Raw genomic sequence first — 25935 nt, 5'->3', positions numbered from 1 at the left:
GGAAGTGACTCCGCGCGGGGTGGTGGTGGTGGTGTTGAGGGAACGACGTCCCTCCTCCGCTCTCTCCGAAACGGGGAGTTTTAAGAGGAGGAACTATCCTTCGGCTCTCTTCCGGCGGAGGGATTTTGCAGCAGCTTCCCTCCAGTCGGAGGCGGGGGGGGGGGCGGCGGAAGGATATGACGCTGTGGGCGGAGTTGCGTGCCGTGCGCAGAGAGGAAGGAGATCCGGCAGAGACAGCTAGGGAGTCGGGGGGCAGCAGCTGAGACGAAGCGAGGGGAGGAAGGAAGGAAAAAAAAAAAAAAGGGCGACGGGACGTCCCCGCCCCCAGCCGCCCGCGGGGGAAGGGGATGCCACGCGACCAAGGCAGCTGCTCTCCTTCCCTCGCCGCTGACCCTGCAGGCCGCCGCCCCTCCCCCATCCTTACTCACCGCTCCGCTTCGGCCAATCAGCTGGGGGAAACCGGCCTCGCTGCCCGTCAGGCGTAGAGGCTCGCGGGGACACCCCGGTCGCGCGCCCGAGCGGGGGCGAGACGGGCGGCGTCGGCGGCGACTGGAAATTCCCCTCAACAGCCGGCGCTCTTAAAGGTACAGCCTGTGGAGAGGGGGGGCGGCGGCGCAGCGAGAAGAGGGGGACACTTTCCGCCGGAGGACAAGAAAACCTCCCCTCAAGCCTCCAGCTCCTGTCAATTGGATTTAAAGGGAACTCGGGCCTCTTAAAGGGGAGTTGTCTTCGGGCCCTCATTGTGACTTGAGCGAGGGGGGGGGGCGGCTCTTAAAGGGGCCGTCGGGTTCCGCTGGAGGACTTGGAACGCCGTGGACGCTTAAAAGGGGGAGTGCGAGCTGAGCCGAGGAAGCGCTTGGAGGGCTCTTTAAATGCCGGCGGTGGGAAAAAGTGGCTGTCTTGACAAGGAGAAGTGAAAAAGGAAAAGGAAAAGCCATCGAGGCGCTTAAAGGCGAGGCCGCGCTTCCGACAGGAAACGTGTGGCGGACTTTTAATCGGACGCTTCTTAAAGGGGATGGAATGAAAAGGAAGCAGATTCTCCAGGCTGGACTTTTAAAGGGCAAGGTCATTCATTACCTTGGAGGAGGAACCCGGGAGATCTTAAGAATAGTAGTAATAATATATATATATATATTTTAAAAAAACCCACGTTGGATTTGCAAAGCAAACGTGTGGCTTCGAAAGGAAATGCCACGGGAATAAATTCTGGGAGCCCTCGTTCCTCAACGGTGGGGAGGGAGGAAGCCAATGCTGGCTGAGAGGAAGCCATTTGCCATTGTTGGCAGAAAAGCCGCATCTGCAGTCTTAAAGGGGAGGCTCTTGGAAGCGCTTAGCCCTCTCTGGGTAAATGTAAAAAAAAAAAAAACCCTGCCAGGCAGAAGCCCTAAAGGCTTAAGATTGTGCTTTTTTTTTTTTTTAGAAACACGTAAAAACCTAAAACAATATATCTCTTTTAAATAAAGATCGGCACTTAAAACCAGAAGCTCCAAGGGAGAAGCAGCCAACGGGCAAGTACGGAAAAAGTTGATTCAAAGGGACTTGTCAAGTTTTGTCGCTTTCGAAGGATCCATCTCTCCGTCTTGATTCACTGTCGGGAGGGATGTAAAATTCTGATTAAAGCAAGGTTTGGTTTTTTTTGGGGGGGGGGTGTTTTGCTTTTTGTTTTGTTTTTTGTTTTTCTTCCTTCGGGGACCCAAAGGTGAAATTGCACCTTAAAAAGAGAGAGCTCTGTTCACTGGCACAAGCTAATTTCCTGTTAAATGGTTATTAGGTCGGTTTCGATCTTAGAATTTTATTTCCAAAGTATTTAATTATTTTTTCATTGACTGGCCTGGCCTTTAAGGAGGAAGTCGAAAAAGAAGAAGCTGCCATTTGTATTTTTTTTTCCGTAAGAGAGAATTAAACCTGAGCAAAAGTTACTTCTTTTGACTTTCCAGAGCGGAAAAAGGAACTTTTTGAATCTTGAATGGATTTTCAAATGTAAATCAAAGAAAGTTGTTGACAGTTAAGCTATAGGAGCCAAGGACTTCTTGTAAAGGAATACAATATTCACTCCCCCCCCAAAAAAGCAATATAAAGGAGAACCTCTTTTTCACGAGTGTGGTGTGGTACTTTTCTTCGCGGCTTCCACAGAAGAGCAGAAACCCAGCAAGGCCAGCTGCGATGCTTTTGGCTGGTGAGGGGTAAAGGGTGTCTCCCTTTTTTTCACGTGCCTGCAACAGCCATTGGACACAACACAGTTTATTTCCTGTACCTCAGAGGGGAGCATAATGGAAGGAACAACAGCAGCTCCTACCCCATGTTGGAGTGGAGGAGGAGGCAGCAGTAGCCGAGCACGGAGACAGCGACGTTGCTCACGGCGGGACCGTGAGAGTCGTTGTACACGCCGTAGAGGAAGCCGTCTTGGAGACCCTCCCCATCGGGGCTTGTCCTCATCTTCAGCATCAGACAGCGAAGGCCCCTCTCCACCTGCCCCTGTGGCTCCTAGCAAGGGACGCCCCCTGCAACAGCAGCGGCGACGGCGACGGCCCCTCCGACGGCGAAAGAGAGTTTCTGGATCGTCTTGCAGTCGCGAGGAGGAAGAGGAGGAAGAAGAGGAGGAGGACCTCATCGATGGCTTTGCCATTGCAAGCTTTGTCAGTTTAGAGGCACTTGAGGTGAGGTGGTCCCAGCCTGTTTTAACAGAGGTTCATGTCCTTTAATGCATTATAAGGCTAAAATAATAGATTGGTTCTTGCCCTTGTCTTTGGGCCTCGTCCACAATATGATATAGGACAGAAAGAGGAAGTAAACTGGAAATCCACCTATTTTTGTGGAGCTGTCCAGATAAATAATGTTATAAAAGATTTTGCAGAATGATGTCTGCTGGTGTGGGTCATTTGGGAAATGAAGATTTCTTTCTTCTTAGTAGCAAATAATTTTTAATGTCATATTTTGTTACCATGGATCTTCTAATTAAAGGAAACTTACAGTGATGACCTCAGTTGTTGGTAAGAAATACCAGATGAAACTGAACTGTTGCTAAGTAGGGGTAGATTTGTACTTCTTAAAAAGATTGCCAGTGGAAACTCTGTGTAAGAACAAGGCAAAGGGGGATTTCCAGCTGTGATTGGTGAAATTCAGAAATCTGAAATGTTTTTTTTTAAACCCAGAGGATCAAGGGAAGCTACAAAAAGAAAACAATGGTATTATAGTCTTTGGTTTCTACATCCTGAGTTACGGTGACCAAAGATTAATACTTTTTTATTTACTGTGATTCTGCTTAAGTAGAGAAACAGTAATATTCTTAAGGTGAGATGGAATGAGGCAATACCTAGGCAGTTCAGGTGCAGTCAGAGAAGTTTCCATAATCAAAGTTGTCAAATTGTCTTGGCTGACCGTGTACACTTAGCACGATATCAGAACCACTTACTGGTTTATATAAAGACTAGGAAATCCTTCTTAATATTCTTGACAAGGATGTATCTTAGTGTTTCTGAATTTGCATAGTGAGCATATGCTGTGCCACAGGACACAAAAGTGTATGATGAACTTAAAGCCTGAAAATACTGAGTAAGCTGCTAAATTATTTCAGATCAGCTTATTTCCTTCTCGTTTGGGCATGAGGAACTGCTTATTTATTACGCTCGGTGGAAGAGATGTATTTTTAGGTGTGAGTTTCAGCTTACCCCTCCTAGGCATTTTTGTAGGGCTGGGATCTGTCCCTGTAAACTACATATTTCTTGGGAGGGGAAAAAAAATCAGAGGATTTCAATAAGCAGTGCAGCTATTGGACGATAGGTAAGGCCCAGCTGTTTTACCTGCTGAAGCAGAGCGAAAGCATTCCTGCTTTACTCAGGAATGTTCAAGGCTGAGCATGTAGACTAGTTTCAGACCGGATTCGCCAGTCTTTCTGGCTAGGCAAGATTGGGTGAGGAGCAGGGTGTGAATGCAGGTGTCTTGACCAAGCTCTGAAGTAGTGTAATACACTGCTAAGAAACATTACGACACCATACACAGTCAAGCATACCAGAGAAAAGTATGCAATAACCTTTAATGCAATACCCTGCCATCCAGAAATATACCATGCTTTCTATGATTTATCTTTTCTAGAGCTCTTATCCTCCTCCGGTATCCTTCAAATAAGTCAGTATTTTCCTTGAGCCAAAGACGTCTTTCACAAAAAATGGCTCTCTCTCTCCGAGCAGCGTTGATCATTTCGGTTTAGGACAGCATTTGTTAATTTGCCTTAAATTAAGTGTTGCCTTATGTTGTATTATGAGTCTGTTGAGTAGTTATTGGCAAGCTGGCTTCTTGATCTCCACGATCTGATTGTGGCATTTGGGACATAACTGACCAGATTTATTTATTTATTGCATGTATCTGTCCTTTTTTTTAAAAAAAAGAGTTTAGAGCAATATAAAAAAAGCTTTTTTCCCCTTCTTGCTTCTCTTTTACCCTACTAGATATGTTAGACTGAAAGAACAGTGAGCCTCAATTTAGTCTGTGGACCTATTGATTTAAACCAGGTGTCCTAGTTCTTACCTTTTGACAACTACTTTTTACTGGCTTTTGATACGAAAGTGTTTTTTATAAGATCTAGGATATTATTATACCAATAATTATATTGGGATTCCAACTTCTTTTTCCCCCGAGATGTCAGGATAAGTTCATTTGCGCGGTATCTGCAATGCAGTGCCAAAGGAAATGTAAATGTTATTTCTGGATCTAAAATAAAGAGTTGTTAGTGCTGATAGTTTATTTTATTTTATTTATTTATTTAATTAAATTTCTATACCGCCCTATTCCTGAAGGACTCAGGGCGGTTCACAGGGCAGAATAAAATACAATATAAAAATAATATAGAATAATATAGTTAAGTAGCCAGGCTAGATATTTCCATTTTGTCCCACAATTTTGCGTCCCATTTGGTAAGGTGTTTTCATATTTAAACACACATTTCTATACCCTACAGCAGCAGCTGCTATATCACAGCTTGTATTCAGAGGGTAGGTGGTCTGCAGCCATTATAATGCCCACCTTGTCACTCCTGCAGAAGGATGCAACCTTGAAGACTCCCGAGGAGCGGTTGGAGCTTCGGCTGAAACATTCGGGAAAGAGGAAACGGGGTGAGGGACACAATTCTGAGCCCGAAGATGAAGACGAAGGCTCAGAAAAGGATCACAGCCAGGGCTGTGGAGGGGAGAGAGCACTGAGGAAACGAAACAAGAGACGGCACAAAGAGGTGAGGTCTTGGGTTCAGGGAACGGGGCGAACGGGGAGGGAAAACGAAGCAGGCAGGGTGGATGTGTGATAAAAAGTTTGAAAACGGCGAAATTGTACTGGGGAAACACGAGGGCTGGATTAAGCTTCCGGAGGCTTCCTAGAAGTCTGCTTCCGGAGAACACCTCAGTTTCTCAACATTTATCATTTGGAAAAATTGCAGGATGGGAGAGCAGGAGCCAGGATCACTCGCTGCCTTGGAAGGACGTCTCTTGAAGGCTCCACTTTGCCGTTTTTAGCGGGCTAGATGAGGGGGAAGCGGCTTTGGGAAATGCTACTTCAGGGCATTTGGAAGATCCTGAGGAGCAAATAGACTGTGGCAACTGAAAGCCCGTAGCTTTCTGAGCCAGTAGGTCCAGCAGCCGTCATGGGAATGGAGCCTGGCTTGTTCATAACGTTGCCATTGTGGTTATTGTGGCCTGTAAGAAATCACCGGGTGAATGTTCTTTTCTGAGCAGCCAAGCAATTTCAATTTCCGAAGTATTAAATGTGTTAAACATAACAAATTTGTATTATTATTTTCTATTCACAGCAATGTGAAGCCACAGCTGCCAATTCGTTAGCTAGTATTAGCCTACACGCACATCAGGTTCTTCGTAGGATGTCATACACTGTCAGGACCCACCCCAATCCACGTCTTAGAAAAACAAAAACTCTTGGGAGTCAGTTCTAGTCCAAAAGGAATTTTTACTAGGACATGTTTGGTTGTGGAAATACAAGACAGGACCTGGTATTGTTTTACAGATTGAAACTTTTATAAAGAGTTCCCGGTTTAACCCCTCTTCCCTCAACCCCATTTGGTCAGCCCCCCATCATTTACTTCGGGTCATCCCTTTCATGGGAAAAAGGAACTTCGTATCTTTTATTGCCTTCTTCCTTTACAGATTCAAATGGAGACACAGGCCAGATGCCTTCTTCCCTAACCCTCCCCTTTGTTCCCCCAGTTCAAAAGGTTTCCCTTGGTCTTTGAAATAACCCAAGGCAGGCTGAATCCACATCCGCTCCTCCTTCCTCGGGAGATGGCAGCATCCAGGGGGGGATAATATTTTAAACATACATTTATGAATGTGATATAAATGGATTCTGACAACAGGTGCAGATCCAAGCAGCATGGCCTTTTGCAATTGTCAGATGGTAACTTGTCAATGTACAGATTTTCCAAGTGCCATCCAAGATATTTTTTTTGGTATGGCGCACGGTGTGCTGATAATTACTGGGACCATCATGGCTGGTTTGTGCCATAATATTTCAGTTTTGATTTTGAGATCTTGATAGTGATTTTCTCCAAATTCTTTGTGTATATTTTGCTATCCCCTGGTATTGCCACATCAATTACCCACACCTTCTTTTCAATCAAAGTTACATCTTGTGTATGATGAGCCCAGACTTTATTAATCTATATTCGGAAATCCCTCAATATTATTTCGGAGTGTACTTACAGTGCCAATGTGGATCCAGATGCATATTTGAAAATGAAAAGAGCTTTGGCAGCTGATGCTTTGTTTTGCAGCTTCCCATTTGTTTTTAGAAATAATAGAATTAAAAAGATTAGGTCCAGGTGAAGCAAGGGGGCTTGCAAGTACTAAGGGTGAGGAATGATGCGTAGCCACCTTCATCCAAGCAAGGGAAGCACATGCTGGCAGTGCTTGCATAGAGCCAGTGCGGGCTTGGTACCCGAAATGGAGCTCCATCGGGGTAAACATTGGCTTGCTCATCTATTATAATTTGCCACACAAGGGATGTAAGCATTAATATTCAGTAGGGGAAAAGCACAAAAGTGCAACATTGGCAACAGGAAACTCATTCTGCTCAATGCAGAGTCAGAGCAGGATCATGAGCAGCGAACCATGTAACTCGTAGACTCGGTGGAAGGGAATATACAGTTGCAATATTTACATAACTGCCATAAAAAAAACCCTCTCTGTTAATATACATGCATAAAATTTACTAACCTTTTATTGGAAATAAGACAAAAAAGCAGTTAGGACAACTCACCCTGTAAGTGCTCTTGAATTTTCTGTTCCTTTGAATGGTTTTTGTTTAATACCATATCCAAAACAGCTAGCTAGTTGAATCTATCATCCTAAAATTAGTTGAAATCCCAGCTTTTTTCATTATGTAGCTGAAGTGAAACTGATAGCAATAAAGTGGGAACAAAACTGACCTATACTTAGAGTGTTCATAAAAATGTTTTATATCTTCACTTTACAAAGGAAAATTAAAGAACAAAACCTAGAAAGTACATAATTAAATAAATCTAAAGGACAGCTTCCTGAAACAGTGGACTCCTATATAATAAAAGACATAAGGGCCACAGTGCCTATACTAGGAGGGACATATTTTTCAGCCAGAGGCTGCATCAGCTGTTTGAATGGCATGCCAGATACATTCTTCAAATGTGGGTAGAAAGAAAATAAACTTTAATTGACATTTAATTTTAAATATTTTTATTTTAATTATATTTATTAACATAATTATTTTCCATGTACTTAATAACCATTTCCTTCTTTCACATGAGCAACATTTAGCACATTAGTTTTGGGGGCCATTTTTGAAGGTGTTTGCTGGGTTGTCAGATTAGGTTTCTCAAATGCAGACAGTTGGGTTTCCCTTCATGGAAGATTTGTTGTTATTGAGAGATTCACAAGTGCAGTGTTTTCTTCTTTGTAACCGAATCTGCTAAATTGTTTATATGGGAATAATCTTAGCACTATCATCAGTGTGTCGTCATATGCCCAGCAAAATAGAGCAAAGAGTGAAGCAATTATTTTCCAAACATGCTCTATTGACCTGTATAATGTTTACAGCCAGCTATAAATCAAGGTTGACCTATTTTAGAAATCCAGATCACATGTTTTGAAAGTAGGCATGGCTTTATTTTCAGTATAGTTCTAATTTCATTGCCCTCTCAGCCAAACAAAACTTGGTATATAGAGTTCTGGCCTGTTTGCTGTGGAGTTGTAAACCTCATTATTGTGAGTCTAATCAATTTCTCTCTCTCTCTTTTGTCTCTTTTTAAAATCAAATTCAGCCTTCTCTCCAATCTTACCTGGAAACTGGATATATAGTAAGTGGGTAGCGTATGAACGCTCTTTCCTCAATCGCTTCAAAACATGGTTCTGCAAGACTGAATTTAATTGCCCAAGCATCCCATCTTTCCCTCAGATTAAGGCAGGCTTTAATTGTGTTACAAATGGCTTTTCCAGAAGAGCAGAGAAATCAACTCCTCTTAATACTAATTAATACTTAATACTAGAGCAAGTGATGGATTGTGTATAGGCCAGCTAGAAGCTGCTAAAAATGCCCATTCGCTCCCTTAGTTATGGTTAATTCTTGCAATGATGCCAATTTGCATGCTTTGATTTTTTTTAAATAATAGATTCCAATGCGTTGAAGGGTCTCTTGGGTTATCCTGACTAATTTCCTGGATTCTATGTACAGTAATAGCAGATCATTCTTTCTGTGTTTTACAATTTTTAGAAATGTTTTTGTGCTCTTAATACTCTTTAAAACATAATATTTTATATCAGATACAGTAAGACCTAGCTTGTTGTCCTACTGTAAAATCTATCGTTTCTAATAGCTATGTATAGAATAGCAAAGATCCAGAGAGGGTTATTTTCCATTATATTGCTCCATTTGACATTTGTTTCTTTTTCTCCATTGTCCTTTGACAGTGTGATACAGAAAGCGACCCAGAGGAGCAGGTAGGCAACTATAATTTTCTGGGCCTAATTTATGACATGTTCTCAGTACTTAGCGATAGTTGCATGCTTTTCGAGAAATGACTTAGGGACAATGTTGTGAGAAATTTCTATTTTATGAAAATAGATTGTTTCTACGTATGGGAAGCTGCTTGCGATGGTTTCGTTCTGCACAAACATTTAGTGTGTGAATACTTCAACCTTGTACATTTTTCCAGAATTACATCCAAAATTCCAGGCGTGCACAAAATTGTTAAAAACTTGAAATGGCTTTTATTAGTATTAACAGCTCCAAACAAAACACTCCATATTTTGAGGTTTTGTGCTGGGCTGGGGACAAAATGGAGGGCTTTATTTTCAGCGTCTTATGGTGTGGAGCGCTTTTACCTTAGGGGTCAGAGAAATAATTGGGTGGTAGATCAATTGACCAAATTGGTCAGGGAGATGGTGGGGTGTTTTTTTTTTTTTAAGAAAATGTAGATGAGTAGAAGTAATCATATTTTGTGCAGTCTATTGCAAATGTTTTCAGAAAAGATTTGTGGCTGATATTTCTGTAAGTTGGGTGGTAGATAGCACCAAGTATGAAGTACACCCCATGTGCTTTAGTGATCTTAGAATGGACAAGAGAGCAAGAGTCTGGTAACCATTATCTGTGTGTCCATATGGACACGCACTTATATACAATGGTAGTAAAAAAAAAACCCTCTTGGTGTCTCTCACCTAATCCCAATTGTGCAACATAAGCCATTGAGAAATTTGTAGAAGATAAAAACACAAGGGCTTTGATCAGCCTCTGGAAGTTTATAGAAAGTGAAGGATGGCCTGCGTAAAAAACAACAACAACACTTGAGTATTTGTTTGGAAATGCAAAAGAGAGAATTGTGATGAATGAAGAGTAGTTTGACTCGGTTAACAACCATTCCTAGCCTAATTGCCTGTCATGGAAAGCAGTGCAACTGTACATTAAAGATACTCATGAATCCATCTTACCGTGTACGGTAGGGAAAAAAAAAACCTTATCACGCTTCTACTTTCAAAAGTAAAGTACCTAGTTCCTTGAAAAGCTCTCAGGTAGCTTTTCTGACTCTTCCAAATACATTTAGAACTAGGGGGTTTTTTTGTTGTTTTTTTTAAATGTATTTGGGGAATATAACGAACCCCCTGTGTTTCTTGTCTTTCTGCAGGCCTCCATTGATGACCTCGAACAGTCATTCACTGTCTCAACCAGCAAAGGTTGGGTGTGGACAAATAGCAAGGGGGTGGGGGGGCTACTTGTGGTTCTGTGCACTAAAGAAAACAGGGCAGCATTTCTCAGTGTGTCTTGAACAAGCACGATTTTTGCTTCTGTGGAGAGATTGGTGCACTGCGGTTCTGTTTTACCTATGCCAAGTACTCGGTCCATCTGATTAAAAAAAAAATTGGTTAGCGAGGGGGTGGTGGTGGAATATCTTCTTCTGCCTTAAGATTCTAACCAGATTTATAATAATGAGCATTATCTTATCCATCAACATGGAATCGGGGGGGGGGGAACTGTCTCATTTCACAGCCTATACTAGGTCCTCTCTTTCCTGATGCTTGTGATCATTTATTTATACAATTCATAGGTTGTCCAACTCCCTATCTGTTTGGGCAGCTTACACTTAAGAAGGGACAAAAGACGGAAAGAAAATATGAATAGTCCCCTAAAATACATCTAGCAGGGTCTCATCCTGCACTCTGCCCCGAAGCTTAAGAGGGAAACTAGGGTCTTAAAAGGTTCCCGAACGTTATCAGGATGGGAGACAACCAGATCTTAGGTTTAGGAGGAACAGCTGAACAGAAAAGAGAAATAGGTTTGTGTGGGATTTTGCCAAAAAAAAAAAAAGAGGGAAGCTCTGAATTTCAGAAGAGTTTGCTTTCACAAAAGTAGTAGTTAATTAATTAAGTAGCCCTGTGCGGATCACCACAGTTTCAACGCAAGCAAAGAACCTCTTAGACTGGAATCACCTGTGTCTCCGCAAAAAAGCTTAGCCAGGATTGGGGAGGCTGACGTGCTTCGCTTAGTGACTTGGATTGCAGAAATGGCTTCTCCACGTGCACGGACCTAACTTTGGCTAAGCGAGGTGTTGTCCATCCAACGAGAAGCAACCACTCTCTGGTACCTCCATAAAATGCTGTGAAGGAGCATTTGCGTGAACCTTCAAAGCCAAGTACTTCCTGGTGCGGCCGTGCTGATGGCTACTAAAGGAGTGCTTTGCTTGAAGGTTCCTGCAAAAGTGTCCCTCAGAACATTTTCCTGAGGTGCTAAGATGCCCTGCTCCTAACTGGTGGGGGGGTGTCCAAAGTATCAACTACAATATTGTTGCTGGACAGTTTTGCGACAGTTGCCCCCTCTGTTGCTGGAAGGTTTTGATTCCTTGTGCCTCTGCTATTCTCGTGGAGGTTTTAAAAACATGCAATGTCAGTGGATACTTAACCGTAACCCCTCCCCTTAATTGCTTCATGTACTCTTGTTGCGTGCATCGGCATTTGTGGCTAACAGATTTGACTAGCTAGTGAAATGGGGATCCACCCCAAAAGTTTTAAAACCCAACACAATCTGTCGAGCCTTTTCCAATAGCCTGATTCCTGTTTTCTCTGTTTGCATATTTTTTTCCCCTTCTTTTTCTGGCAGCCTCGGGACCCATTGGTGCATTAAACGGGAGCTGTGAAGCCAAACTCTCTGTGATCCCTAAAGTCTCTGGCCTGGAACGGAGCCAGGAGCGTAACTATGAGGCTGACCGGGACTCCCTGCTAGTGCCTTTCCTGCCTAAGGAACCCCCTCCTCAGGCAGCCACTGCCCCTGTTCTGGCTCAGGCCTTGCCTCCAAGTCCTCCTGCCCCACCTCCTGTCAAGACTCGGGCTCAGACACCTAACACTGTTCGTGGGACGCCCCAGCCCAAAGGCCAGCCGCCTCCAATGCCCCAGGGTGGAGCAGTTACCCACAGCCTTGCCCAGAGCCAACTGCACATGAAGGTGCCACCCTTTGCCAGCCAGACACAAGCCCCCTACTCTGTAGGGCTCGACCTCAGCACTGGAGGGTGAGTCCCGATGCCGTCTCTCTGGTTTCCCCCCCCCACTCTCTTTATCTGTTCATCCCTTTCAAGCTTTTCTCCTGTCCCCGTTTTCTGTCCTTTTGTTCTTCTTCCTTCTACACTTTCGTAGTTTTTATTTCCTTTAACTGCTGTTGCTTCTGTCCTCTTCGAGGCATTTCCCTCCCCTTCTTTATGCCTTATTAATAACTTCTTGAGAGCTCCTTGTATATCCTTACAGCAGCCCTGCAGATAGTTTGTATATTGTATACTGCTAAGCTTGTAAGCCGCCCTGAGTCTTCGGAGAAGGGCGGGATATAAATGGAATTAAAATAAAAAAAATAAAAAATTGTTATAGCTACCCTGAAGATGAGTTAACTACTTAAAATGGAGAGAATAGCCTAGCTTGCTCCTATATATATATTGAACAGGGATGCGGTGGCTCAGTGGGTTAGGACGCTGAGCTTGTCGATCAGAAGGTTGGCAGTTTGGCGGGTTGAATCCCGAGTGCCGCGTAACAGAGTGAGCGCCTGTTACTCGTCCCAGCTTCTGCCAACCTAGCAGTTCGAAAGCACGTAAAAATGCAAGTAGAAAAATAGGGACCACTACGGTGGGAAGGTAACAGCGTTCCGTGCGCCTTTGGCGTCTAGTCATGCCGGCCACATGACCACGGAGACGTCCTCGGACAAGCGCTGGCTGTTCGGCTTTGAAACGGAGATGAGCACCGGCCCCTAGAGTCGGAAACGACTAGCACGCATGTGCGGGGGAACCTTTACCTTTACCGATATATAGATAGGTTATGACAAGGATGAGATTGGACTGTTGCTTTCTGGCCCACAGTTGAAATGACTACGTCGTGTATTGGGGCTGCACTTTCTCTCGTTCTCTCAAATGTTTTTCTCATTTCTTTCTTGAGAAAGAGGTCTCTTAAAAAAAAGTTTATTCTGAGTACATAGTACCCTGGCTTGTACTGATAACAATTCCGTGAGACCTGTTACCGTTGTTCCCCGTATGCTATTACTAAGGATATGATGCTGGATGAAGCTTCTAATCCAAGACATCCCAGCTGAGTTCCTCATTACCGAACTGAGACGGAAAACCAAGTCTCTCAGGGCCTAATATCTGGCTTTCTTGAGGGTCTCTGTATTTCCATCAATATTGTCTCTTCCTGACCTAGGCACTCCAAAGTATCTATTTATTTTTTCTCCCTTTTTCAGGTGCAGCCGCGGTGCAGCTCACCCCAAGCCCATCCTTCCGCCCTGCTCCCCTTCTTCTCAACTCCCTCACCGGCCCTCCACCCCCTCGCTGGCCCTGCCTCCCCACGCCTTTTCCTCCACCCTTCGGCCCCCTTCCCACCACCACCCAGGCATGTTCACCCCCTCGCCTGGCCTCCCACCGCCACCCCCGTTGCTTCAAGTTGCTGGGCACCCAGCTGCAGCCGCTGCCATATCTGGTAAGAGAGAATTCAATGGAGGGGCACGATAGGGTGTGACAAGTGCTTTGGGGAAGATTGGCAGGGGCTAAATTGGAAGAGAAGAAGGAATAAAACAGCTTGAACTGTTTAGCCCACGGGTGTCCAGCTTTTTGGCTTGCCTGGGCTGCAGTGAGTGAAGAGGAATTGTCTTGGCACGCATATAAAGTATATAATGTATATAAATAACCCAATAATGTTAAAAGTTTACTATCTCGTGGGGCTGCCTTACTAGCTGTCCAGGGCTGCATGTGGCCCGCAGGCTGCTGGATGGACACGCCTGCTTTAGCCTACGTGGTGTATATATTTCAGGATACAGGACATGCATTTGGATGCAAACTGTTTGTAAAAGAGCCTTGGTGGAGCAGTGGGCTAATGCCTCCTTAAGTAACACCAGCTGCCTGCAATTAGTGCAGGTTCGAGTCCCACCAGGCTCAAGGTTGACTCAGCCTTCCATCCTTCCGAGGTAGGTAAAATGAGGACCCAGATTGTTGGGGGCAATAAGATGACTTTGTAATAATGCCGCTTGGGGTGTGTGTGAAAGCCCTAATAAGCAGGCATATACATAGAATGAAGGCTACTGCTAAGCTTGTAAGCCGCCCTGAGTCTTCGGAGAAGGGCGGGATATAAATGGAATTAAATAAATAAATAAATAAATAAATTAAAAAATCAACATCAAAATGTACACTGTAAAGGTAGTCCTCAACTTACAACCATTCATTTAGTGAATGTTCTAAGTTAGAACAGCACTGGAAAAAGTAATTTATGACTGTTTTTTACACGACCGTTGCAACATCCCCATGGTCATATGATCGACATTTGGGTGCTTGGCAACTGGTTCATATTTATGACGGTTGCAGTGTCCCAGGGTCACATGTTCACCTTTTGCAATCTTCTGACAAGCAAAGTCAATGGGGAAGCCAGATTCACTTAACGACCGTGCCACTAATTTAACAGCTGTAGTTGATTCACTTAACAGCCGTCAAAAGGTCCAAAAAAATAAATGGGTCAAACCTCGCTTAACAACTGTCTTCCCTAGTGATGGAAATTTTGTGCTCAGTTATGGTCGTAAGTTGAGGACTGCATGTATGGATGTAGAACATTCGACTCGCATAAAGTAGTCTTGGCTGAATTGTGCATATGGTTTAGAGCAGTGGGGTACAAGCACTTTTGGGACACAGACTCCATTTGGTCTTTGAATTGCATGCTGGAGATTGAATTCATGAATCAAGCACGACTGGGACAAAAACTTAACTTTGTTTTGATATCACTTTAATGACAAGTCAAATTTAAAGGTCGTTAAGATAAATGTTTCATTTCGATTTGATAACTGCACTCTTTTACATTTCAATTTAGTGGCAAGTTTGAGATTTGCTCTAGGAACCAGAAGTTGTACAACCTGGCTCTACGTAGTGGGTGTCATAAGAGTATTTTTAAGGAAGCTTAGAGGAATTTTTAGTCCTAATTTTGAAGGAACAGTTTGAATACAAACTGGCAATGTGAAACAAGAAGGGGGGGGACTAATTTCAAAGGGAAACTAAAAAGAATAAGGTTATCGGAGGATATGCAGAGGCTGTAAACTAATAGGACTGTACCGAAGAGTCTGGCAAGATACAAAATCTGGACTAGTTGGAACACTTGTAGAAAAATTAGGAGCCGCTGTATAGGGCAGAGATACCAATAGTCCCCAACTAAAAAATGTGATTGAACCTGGAATTACTGCTGTAAGTCATTGCAGTTATAAGTCTAGGTATCAGGTGACTAGATTTGAAATGATGACTTTTTTCACAGGGGTTGTTAAGTGAAACCTTTCCCACCCCCACCCCCAGTGGCCATTTTTGCCACAAACCAGAAGTGAATGCCAGAAAATGGCCAAAAAAAAAAAAAGCAATTGCAAATCATGGTCACGTCAGCACAGAACACTGCAAACAGCTGTAGAGGTGAAAGAGAGGGGAGGCAAAGAATGTTTGGGGACCCAGAAGAAGAAGGACCTTCTCCGTGGTGGCTCCCTCCCTTTTGGAACATCGTCCCTGCAGAAATTAGACTGCCCCCCCATTTTGGCACTCTTTCAGAAGGCCCTGAAGACGTAGTTTTGCCAGCAGGCCCAAGGAACCCAGAGTCCAATTGATCCCACCAAATGGTTTATTTAATTGCGTGCTGTTGCCGGGGTGGGTGAGTGGGGGGCTATTATGTTTTATCTTTGTTGTTTCTATCTCTCTTTTTTTCTTTTTTTTCTTTTTTTTTCTTTTTTGTATTTTTACTGTTTGTATGCCTGGAGTCGCGGTGAGTGAGTAGGCAGCTATATAAATGTTCTAAAACAGATAAAATAAAACGTGCTGAACATGGGATCACATGACCCTGGGGTGGTAGTGTGCAGCCATATAATTTTGAAAATGGTTCTTAAATAGCTCTGGGGTGGTCTGTCATAACTTGGATCATTAAGCGACCGGTCATAAGTTGAGGACTTCCTGTACATGGAGAGATGGAGAGTTGTGGGGAGGGAGGGAGGGAGGGAGTCAAATCCTTTCTCTCTTTTTTTTCCAGCATTGGTTCACTTTTCTGCTGACCGTTGGCAATTACGGATTGTTCTTCTGTCTCCTCAGAACAAGAATTAATCCGCCAGGACTTGAGTTCCCGATTCCTCACGACGCAAGGCGGGGCCGACATGGGAGCTGCTGCCATTCGCCCGCTGGCTTTCCAGTTCCACCAACACAACCACCAGCACCAGCACACCCACCAGCACACCCACCAGCACTTCACTCCTTTCCCGTCAAGCATGGTGCCCACACCCAGCCCAGCCATGGTAAGTGCAGCATAGACTCGAAGTGAGGTGGCAAGCAAGGCTTCACGGCTCATGGGCCTTCCAGCATCTAGTAGGGTTAACTTGGGTCTATCAGGATTTAGGCCAGCTTAGTTTAAAAGGATTGTTGAGATGCGGTGTAGTGAGATGGAGTTCCGGGAGGGAGGGGCGCAACCCCGAGGACTTAAGAGGCAGCTCAGTCCAGGTATTTTCTGGGAGAGAAAGGGGGTGAAGGCAGCCCCTCCCTAACAGTTCTCAGAATGTATGCTCGATGTAGAGAACAGAGGGCTTTTAGTTTGGCAAGATTCTGTCTACAGGCACGGAACAATCGAGAACTTTGCTTGGGAGAATCGCCATGTGTCTTTCCTGGTTTCGGGGCCCGGCAATTCTCTTTCTTTCCTCCCTCCCTTCTCCTGGGACCTGCCTGGCCCATTTAAACAGGCCTTTTCTGATTTCTTTTCTTTTTTTCCCCCTCCAGTATGAGAAGTACCCTGGGAAAATGGATGGGCTTCTGAGACATAATGTAAGTGCGTTCATTTTGGAGGAGGGGGCTGGCCTTTTAAAGGGACCTCGATGAAATTGACCAAACTGCATCCTGGGAATGGAGCAGAACCCTCTCCTGCCTCAGTTCTCTGGGTGGCACTTCCATTGCTTCCTTCTTCTTCTTCTTCTTCTTCTTCCAGTTTTATCCTGCCTACCCCCCAACCGTGTCGGGGATCTCCCCAGTCCTGCCTCCTGCTGTGAATTTTGGCTCCCTGCAGGGGGCATTCCAACCTAAGGTGAACCCTCCAGACACGGTAGACAAATGGGGTTTTGTGGAAGTTTTGAGTGGAGGGAAAGCTTTAGAATTCAGAGCTTCTGGCTTTTCTGCTTATTTTCTGGTGATAAGAGGCCTTTTGCATGTTGTGGTGGCGAGTGGGGGTGGGGGGGGGATCCAGGACTGTGATGCTTGAGTTTTCTGCACGCAGTGACTTTGGTGGGATAGATTAGGGCTGTGGGAATCATGGCAATCCCAAAAGAATGCAGATCAATGCATGAGAGGGCAAGTACTTGATGTGCCAGTTCAGCCATGAACTTTTAAAGAGAGAACTCATGTTTTTTTTTGGGGGGGGGGGAAAGGTGTGGGGTTGTACATGGTTTCGTAGAGTGGTGCCATTTCGCGTCTGCCAATAATTTGGTAGCTAAGAAAAGGAATTACAATTCCTTGGCGACTGCAGGCGAAACTAGAATATTCCAGTAGAAGAAGCTGAAAGCTTGAGCTAACCGTTCCCAAACTCCGCAGTTGGAGGGGGACGATTTCAAGGCGGCCTGTGCTAGGGAATGCTAATCAACTGATTGTGCTTCTATTTAATGGTCTGTTTTGCTTCTTTGTTCCTCAGAGCACTAATCCTGACCTGCCTTCCCGGCTGGGTGCTGTCCCACCCAGCATGTCTCAGAAAGGCACCCAGGTGAGTTTACCCTCAATTTGGGAGAATGGCAGGGACGGGGGGTGGTGGTGGTGGAGAGGATTCTCCACCCCCACCACCCCACCCCCATGTGTGTTTTTTCCCTGTCTCCTTGCAGATCACCGATCCTTTCAGGCCGACATTGAGAGTGAGTAACATTAGGGCATTCTTTGATCCCACTGCAAAAGGGTGGATACGTGAGGTGAAAGGACTAGAAGTGGTGGGAGGGGGAGATACACCCTGGAGTGGGGAGAGTGAAGAGGTCAGGGTATAGGGCAAACACGTGCCTGGCCCTCAGGGACATAATGTGCAGAGCTGATGGTTCCCCCCCTCTCTCGCAGAAGCCGGGGAAGTGGTGCGCCATGCACGTCCGTGTGGCATATATGATCCTGCGGCACCAGGAGAAAATAAAGGTAGGGTGAGCCTGGGCCAACTTTCCCCTCCACCTGCTGTGTACAGTGTTGGGGGTGTGGCACAGGAGGTCCCTGCAACCAAACGGAGAGGAAACCTTGCTCGTCTTGATGTCTCCCGTGCTGGATCCAAATTGGGGCTTGCGGTGCTGGGTTAGAGGTTGGTGAGCAGAATCATCACGAGAGTGCGGTGAGGCAGAATAGGAGAGATCTCTGCCAAAGGATAGAGTGAGGGCCAGTTGGATGGACTCGTGCGTGACTTGTGGCTTACCGGGACTTCTTGCTCTTCTGTTTCCTCACAGCTGATGCAGGGCGATCCCCACAAATTGGATTTCCGGAATGACCTCCTCACTGGCTTGCCTGAGACCGGAGCCTTTGGCAGTCTGCCCCATAGCCAGGAGCTGGCACGCCCTGCCACCCTTTTCACAGCCGCTGGTCAGTGCGCTTTTTGCAAACGCTGGAAGGCTTTTCCTTGACAATTAAATAACTCAGACTTCTTAAAGCTCACCGTGCTCACTTTTTGCCAGTACAACTAATTGTGTCATTTAATAACAACAATAACGACAATAATAATAAAGTTGGAAGGGACCTTGGAGGTTATCTAGTCCAACCCCCTGCTCAGGCAGGAAACTCCATACCATTTCAGACAAACAGCTGTCCGGTCTCTTCTTAAAAACTTCCAGTGATGCACCCACAGCTTCTGGAAGCAAGTTGTTCCATTGGTTAATTGTTCTAATTGTCAGGAAGTTTCTCCTTAGTTCTAGGTTACTTCTCTCCTTGGTTAGTTTCCATCCATTGCTTCTTGTTCTGCCTTTGGGTGCTTTGGAGAATAGCTTGACTCCCTCTTCTTTGTGGTAGCCCCTGAGATATTGGAACACTGCTATCATGTCACCCCTCGTCCTTCTCTTCATTAGATTAGACATACCCAATTCCAGCAACTGTTCCTTTTATGTTTTATCCTCTAGTCCCCTAATCATCTTTGTTGCTCTTCTCTGTACTCTTTCTAAAAGAGTCTCAACATCTTTTTTACATCATGGTGACCAAAACTGGATGCAGTATTCCAAGGGTGGCCTTGCCTACCTGCTGGGCACTTGGTGTTTTGACAATAAGACCCATAATGTTAATCTTTATGCTTTCCTCAGTTTTCTGTCTGAAAACCTGAACAGGGAGGCCTTACCTTAATACAGAGGGTTATGAGAGAAAAATAATCAAGGCACTTAAAAACAGGTCGTGGTTAAATTACATTTTACCCTGGGAATATTTCTGTTTTGGGAGTCATCGTTCTTTTGATGTGAAATACACTCATCGTCCTCTCCCCGCCTTCTTTTTGTTTTAATCTTATTATCCTGTGCTCACTTCCTCTTTCTTGCAGGTGTCGTCCATCCAGGCAACGCCCCCTCCTTTGGCCCTGCCACCGCTCCCCATGGCTCTTTCCTCAACCCCAGCCCCCACATTGGTAAGACCTGACGTCCCAGAGTAACGCAGCCAAGAGAACGGGAACCGGTAGCTCCTGTATGATTGCTGACTCCTCCACTGACTTTTTTTTCCCCAGATCCTTTTGGCAGGCCGCCTAGCTTTGCCTCTCTGGGCGCACTCTCCAACGGGGCATTTGGCGGTCTGGGCAACCCATCCTTCAGTGAGTATTTTTAAGAGAAGGGGCACAAGTATTTTAAGGCAGTTTTCTGTGGGTTATCGAAATAGCTGGGCAAGAATGGGCCTTATTTTGATACCAGCATTTTAAAAGGTGTTTGCTGGGGTTGGGGGGGGGGGAGGCCAAGCAACCAAGGACTACGAACTCCCCCAACTACTTACCTGAACATTAGATATTCATTTCAACCACTGAGGTTCTGGTGAACTCTTAAGAGAGCTATAAGCTCTGTTGTCACCTTTCCCTCCTCTACAGTGGGTTATGTGTGAAAACTGGACAGAAATAAGATAAAAGAGTCCTTGACTGCATCCACAGTAACGCTTGACTCGTATATTATTAGGATTGTTTCAGCTGTAGTTAAAAAAAATATTACAGGGGCAACAAAAGCTTCCTAGTCTCTGCAAGCTAAGGATGACTTGAAAAATGGTAGCCAGGATGACTGCCAGACACCGCAGCTCAGTGGAAGAGAACTCTCCAGCTGTAGGGCTATTTAGGCCGGGGCTTTTCAACCAGTGGTACATGTAGCGATGATGGTACTTTGGCACCTGGCAGGTGGTACACAACCTAGACATGGGTAGTGGGGTGGATGAGCTGAAGCAGCGGCAGTGCCGGTGAGCTGAAGTGGCAGCAGCACCGCAAAGGCCTGGGGGAGAGTCAGCTGGAGCTGTGGTGTTACCGGACCCTCTGCTGAGGGCCCAGGATTGGCTCGCACGGTTCCAGACGATTGGCGCTTCCGGAGGCCACGTGGGTGGCTGGCAGCCGCATGCAGTCTTCGGGCGGAGAGTCAGCTGGAGCCGGGGTGTTGCAGGGCCTCTACTGAGAGCCCAGGATCGGCGCTTCCGATAGCCTTTGCTATCACCAAGAGGAGCAGCAGAAGGCCCTTGAGGTGAGAGAGTCAGCTGGACCTACCGGGGCAAGGCAGAGGCCCCAGGTTTGGCATGGGTGGCTACACGTTGATCGGTGCTTCCCAGCACACACGGAACAGAAAAGGTGGGGGAGAGAGGAGAGGAGATAAAAGGAAGAGGTTTTGGCAGGGGAGGGGGAAAGAAAGACCTTAAAGAAAAGAGTAGAGGCTGTGGAAGGAGAACCCAGCAGGCGGGGAGGAAGGGGAGGAGAGGGAGAGAAGAAGAAGAAGGGCCGACCAGCCAGCTTACCACCAAGGCAGTGGTGGATATTAATAAATATGGATAAATTCGTGATACGTCCGTCAGTGCAAAGGGAAAGTGATTCAGCAAAGGAACCGCCACCAAAGAAATTAAAACCAGTACTTTTTTCCGTTTTTTTTTTTACGGTTTGTAACATTTTATTATAGTATAAAATACAAAAATACAAAAGCAAATAGAAGTGTCAGGACCCACCCCAATCCACATCTTAGGAAAATAAAGAACTCTTGGAGCCAGGTCTTGTCCAAAAGGAGTTTTTACTAGGACATGATCGGTTGTGGAAATACAAGACAGGATCTGGCATTGTGTTACACTTTGATACTTTATAAAGAGTTCCCGGTTCAACCCCCTCCCCTCAAACCCATTTGGCAGAATCCAGGGAGGGGTATAATATTTTAGACATACATTTATGAATGGGATATAAATGGATTCTGACAAGAAGGTTCACAGTGGGGAGGAAAAAGGGAAAGAAAAGTAAGGGAGAGAAGGGAAGAAGAAAAGGCATTGACTTCCAACTTCCTCTGTTTGATTTTGATTTGATTTGATTAAATTTATATGCCGCCCTTCTCCCTTAGGACTCAGGGCGGCTCACAACCATAAAAATTAAAAAAACATAAAGTAAAAAATTTAAAAAAAGAATTAAACAGTAAATGCAATAAATACAAGACAATTTAGCCCAGTAAAAAGCCTAATTAAAAAACATAGTCAGTCCAGGCCCGCTTGTTGGAACAACCAGATCTTCAGGTCACGGCAGAAGGACCCAAGGTCAGGGGCCATCCGCAGCTCCGGGGGTAGTTCATTCCAGAGGGTCAGCGCGCCCACAGAGAAGGGTCTCCCCCTGGGGGTCACCAGACGGCATTGCCTGGCCGACGGCACCCTGAGGAGGCCGACTCTGTGGGAGCGAACCGGGCGATGGGAGGTTGACAATGGCAGCAGGTGGTCTTGCAAGTACCCTGGGCCTAAGCCATGTAGGGCTTTAAAGGTTATTACCAGCACCTTGAATTGCACTCAGAGGGTAACCGGAAGCCAATGCAGCTCGCGCAGGAGTGGTGTAACATGGGAGTACCGAGATACTCCCATAAGCACCCGCGCGGCCACATTTTGCACCAGTTGAAGCCTCCGGGTGCTCTTCAAGGGCAGCCCCATGTAGAGAGCATTGCAGTGAGAGAATGGTAATGAGTGTGAGCCAGTATATTTCAACCTTGACCACTTGAAGGTGGGTGGACTTCAACTTCCAGAATTCCGGGAATTTAAGTCCATACATCTTCAAGTGGCCAAGGTTGAGAAACAATAATTTTGCCAGAAAGATTTCCTTGGCAGGCATCTGTTGACTAGACATGATCTTTAACAGCACTAGTAAATCATATATCTTTGTGGTTTCCTAGTCAGCTGTGGCTGAATCTTGGAATTTGGCAGTTGATTTCCGAGGTCACATGAAAGACTGAGAAGGCTACAGGTTAAACGGTTTTGTTTTTTTTCCAGTCAAACGAGTGCATAATGAAGCATCACGTACTGAACACCTTTTTGCTAACAGCCCACAAGTAACACGGCGTTAATGTCTCCTCCACACGGCACATTTATCAAGAGGAAAAATTTCAGTAGTTTTAACTTTTTAAGTTGTTTTACTCTTTTTCCTTCACCGCTGGTTTTGGATTTGTTTGCTCAATTCATAGAATTCCATGATTTACCTCCCTCTTCTTAATCCTTCCCATTTGATAATTTTTGCAAGGTGTGTGTAAGGCTTTGAATTTTTCTGTTGCAAACAGCCTATGGTAAACTCTACTCAAATCTCTACCCTTTAGAAAAGGCAGAGACAGGCGGGAAAGTCAGATAGCTCTCTGCCTTTATCAAACATGTAAGAGAAACGTAGGCGAGAGGTTTTGTGTGTCGTATAATATCTCCCAATGTGTTGACAGTTTTTTTGTGAGTGAGCGTTCTCCCCCTTCCTCTTCTTAACGAATCCTTCCACCAGCATTTAGAAGCAGAATGATTTCATAAGACTGCACCATGTGCTTTTCCGAGTGGGGATTGCCCTGTGCGCCAGCATGATCACTATTATGAATCTTTTAATGAGATAATTCAGTTCCTTCCATATTATTTGTCATTGATCTGGGCTGTAGGGGCAACATTGCATCTAGTGTGGCCGTCTGATCTTTCCTCTCTCCTTCCCAGACTCAAGTGCAGTCTTTGGGCAGAAGGACAGCCCTGGAGCTCCTGCCTTCCCTAGTCCACATGAGCCATGGAATCGCTTACACCGTACACCACCTTCCTTCCCTACTGCCCCAGCCTGGCCCAAAGGTGGGGGCAGTGACGGGTCTGAGCGTGGAAGCAGCCAACTTGAGAAGGAGAGCGAGAAGTCTGAAGGGCCGGTGATCAAGGATGAGAAGGACAGGTAAGGGGAAAAGGGGACACGGGTTAATGGCAGAGACGTGATATGTACAAGTGTCCCATCCACCATTGCAGAGATAGGTGATTATAGGTTTCTACATATAAAACATTATATGCTGCCATTCAGAAACAGGTTTCCGAAAGTGCCATATGTAATGGGAAGCTACCACGCAGTACAAGCACACAAAAATCCTTCTGGGCTCCATTCTCAGAAAGGAAAAAATCATAGGCAATCTCAGCTAAATATGAAGAGTATTCCAAAAGAAAGAAAGAAAAAACTGAATCAGTAGGACGCATCCTGAGGGATTAGAGGTGGATGAAGATGGTCACATTCACCAGAGCGGCCATTTTGTAAACTGGCAAACCCCTCAGCTCCAGCCATTTTGTAAGGGCTGTCAGCACTATGGACTCTTCACTTCCACATGTCCACCAGTCCTCTAAAGCTGCCTACCGCTGAACACTTAGCACTTTCTTCAGAAATACGTCTGGCCAAAAAAAAAGAAAAGAAAAGAAATATAGGTGACTTTTCTGAAAGGGTGGAGAAGGTCTTTTGATTATTTAGGTCCACAGTGAGACCAAGCAGCTGCATGCAGTGGTTGACCGCTAGTCAGTGCTTCAGGGCCAGATTCCACAGGAGGTCTTGACCCTTCCATTTTATGTCTCTCTCTGATTCAGAGATTCTGGCTTCTTCTCCCGCCATTCGCTGCGCTCCTCTCCAGCTACTCCCACCTCAAAGAACCCATCGCTGATCCACGAGGAGCCTCCAAGCCGACCCCACGTACAGGCAGAACGAGAACATCGCTATGGCAGCCCGGCAAGTTCAGGGCATACCTCCCGCTCCCCTTACCCAGAGTTGCCTCTCAAGAAAGAAGTGAAGGTCAAGGAAGAGCCGGAGTTGCCTGGCTTTGAGGGTGCTCTGCGCACGGGTGCTTCCTATCACAGTACCTTGCATGTCTCCCACCCCCTGGGGACGCTGGCTGTGTTTGAGAGACCCCAAGCTGGGACGGGAGGAAGCGTCTCTCCCTACTTGGTGGCCGCCCCGCCCTCAGCTGCCTCCTATGCTGCACTGGAGGCCTGGCGAGAGCCCTACCACCACCGGGGCCTGGAGTTGCACCCGCTACAGCGCCTGCCCCGCTACCTGGAGACCCCATCGCCTGCTGCTGCCGCCGCCGCCGCCGCCGAGGACTACGAAAGAGCCCGGTTGTATGGTTTGGCTCCCCCGCCTCACCCCAGCCTCATGGCTTATCCCCGCCATCAAAACGGACTGCTGGCAAAAGCCACCCCCTCGGCAGCTGTGGCAGCGGTGGGACTGCTGAGCGCCCCACCACCTCTGATCCCTGCTTCCAATGCTCGGCCCTGCTCCCCTCGACGAGCCCCCGATATCCGAGAACTGGCGGCCTCCTACAAGGACCGGGACTCCAGATAATAGCGCTCTGGTGGCGCTCTGGAACGTGAACGCCTCTCGCCGAGCAGCCTCCGGGGCGCCCGTCTTTTAAGTTTGCGGGGAGAGGAAAGTGGCTATTTTGGTCACGATAGCCTGAGCTAGGGATGTGCTGCTGTCATCACCCAGAAGGACTTCGACCTTGGGAGTTGGGATAACGGGGTGCATTTGGGGGAAGAGGCCGGGAGTGCAGGTGCCCAGAGGGCCCTTGGCAGTCGTTCCCGATTTCTGCAAAGGCCTCCTCTTCCGGCCTCTGAAGACATTGGGATTTCTGTCCTGCTTCCAGGATTCCTGCTGGGCTAAAAACAGACTCGGTGTGTTCCTTTATCCTCAGTGGACTGGTGGGAAGGCTGCTTTCAGGGGAAGGGGGAAGGGCTTGAATCTTGGGGTACCTCCCCCACGAGGCAGTGTAAATATTTATATATTCTCCCCTAGGCAGATGGGGAAAAAGGTTTTTGTACATTTATAAAAGGTTTGAGATTGTGATTTTAAAAGTGACTTTCTCTCCTCTCCCGTCCCCTCTCCTCTGCCCTCTTTTGTTCCCCCTTGTTTTTACTGTACTGCTCTTTTCTATACCTGTATTCGCTCCTGCTCCAGTTTCCTGATCCCTTTTTCCCTCCTCCTGTAATTAATGGGATGGTGCAACACACTTGTCCAATGCCCTTTTCTTCCCCAGGCTGGTTAATTAAATTCCAAACTGGTGCTTCTCGATTCCTTGCTGTGTGTGTGTTAGATGAGGAAAAGGGAGGTGTGTTTGGGGGGGGGGGGAAGGATACAGCTTCTCACCTTCTTTCCAGGACAGTAGAGAACAAATGAGAGCGTGTGGAGTACAAGGCGAAATTCTCGGATGGGGAAACTGCTCTCTTGGAGAATTTTAATTTTTGCAGTCTCTGAAAAGCATAAACGGAGCTAGATGCAGAATCCTGTGTATAGTCTTTTAAGGCAAACGCCCTTGTGGTCCTGAAAGTATTCACAGAGCACAGTTATAATGTGAAAGTAGAGCTCCTGTTTGGGGGAGGCAGAAACCGGCAGAATCAGCCACGCTTTGGGGAAAGAAAACCTTTTCCCCCCCCTTCCTTCCACTCCTTTAAGGCACAGCTGTTCAACTTGCAATTCCTTCAGGTGCTGTCCGTAGTCCCAAAGTATCAGTAAA

The 25935-nt window shown here is 46.0% G+C and overlaps 1 protein-coding gene across 2 annotated transcripts; it reads left to right on the top strand.

Moving 5' to 3' along the window:
- FBRS (fibrosin) lies at positions 1 to 25485 on the top strand. Of its 2 annotated transcripts, none has more exons than XM_083377045.1 (18): positions 1 to 2657; positions 4958 to 5224; positions 8294 to 8329; positions 8940 to 8969; positions 10151 to 10199; positions 11620 to 12025; positions 13234 to 13469; positions 16091 to 16290; positions 16766 to 16810; positions 16971 to 17066; positions 17667 to 17735; positions 17851 to 17880; positions 18074 to 18145; positions 18445 to 18577; positions 19515 to 19598; positions 19695 to 19778; positions 23126 to 23345; positions 24017 to 25485. In XM_083377045.1, the coding sequence occupies exons 1-18, from the start codon at positions 2271 to 2273 to the stop codon at positions 24765 to 24767; spliced, it is 3195 nt and encodes a 1064-aa protein (XP_083233171.1). In that variant the 5' UTR covers positions 1 to 2270; the 3' UTR covers positions 24768 to 25485. The 2 variants fall into 2 exon arrangements, with proteins under 2 accessions (XP_083233171.1, XP_083233172.1); XM_083377046.1 differs by having other exon boundaries at positions 3 to 2657; positions 5036 to 5224.
- The last annotated feature ends 450 nt before the right edge of the window (positions 25486 to 25935 follow it).

The sequence above is a fragment of the Vipera ursinii genome, assembly GCF_947247035.1.
Source record: "Vipera ursinii genome assembly, chromosome: Z".
NCBI classification, from domain to species: Eukaryota; Metazoa; Chordata; class Lepidosauria; order Squamata; family Viperidae; genus Vipera; species Vipera ursinii.
This window is presented reverse-complemented; position numbering and strand designations above follow the sequence as displayed.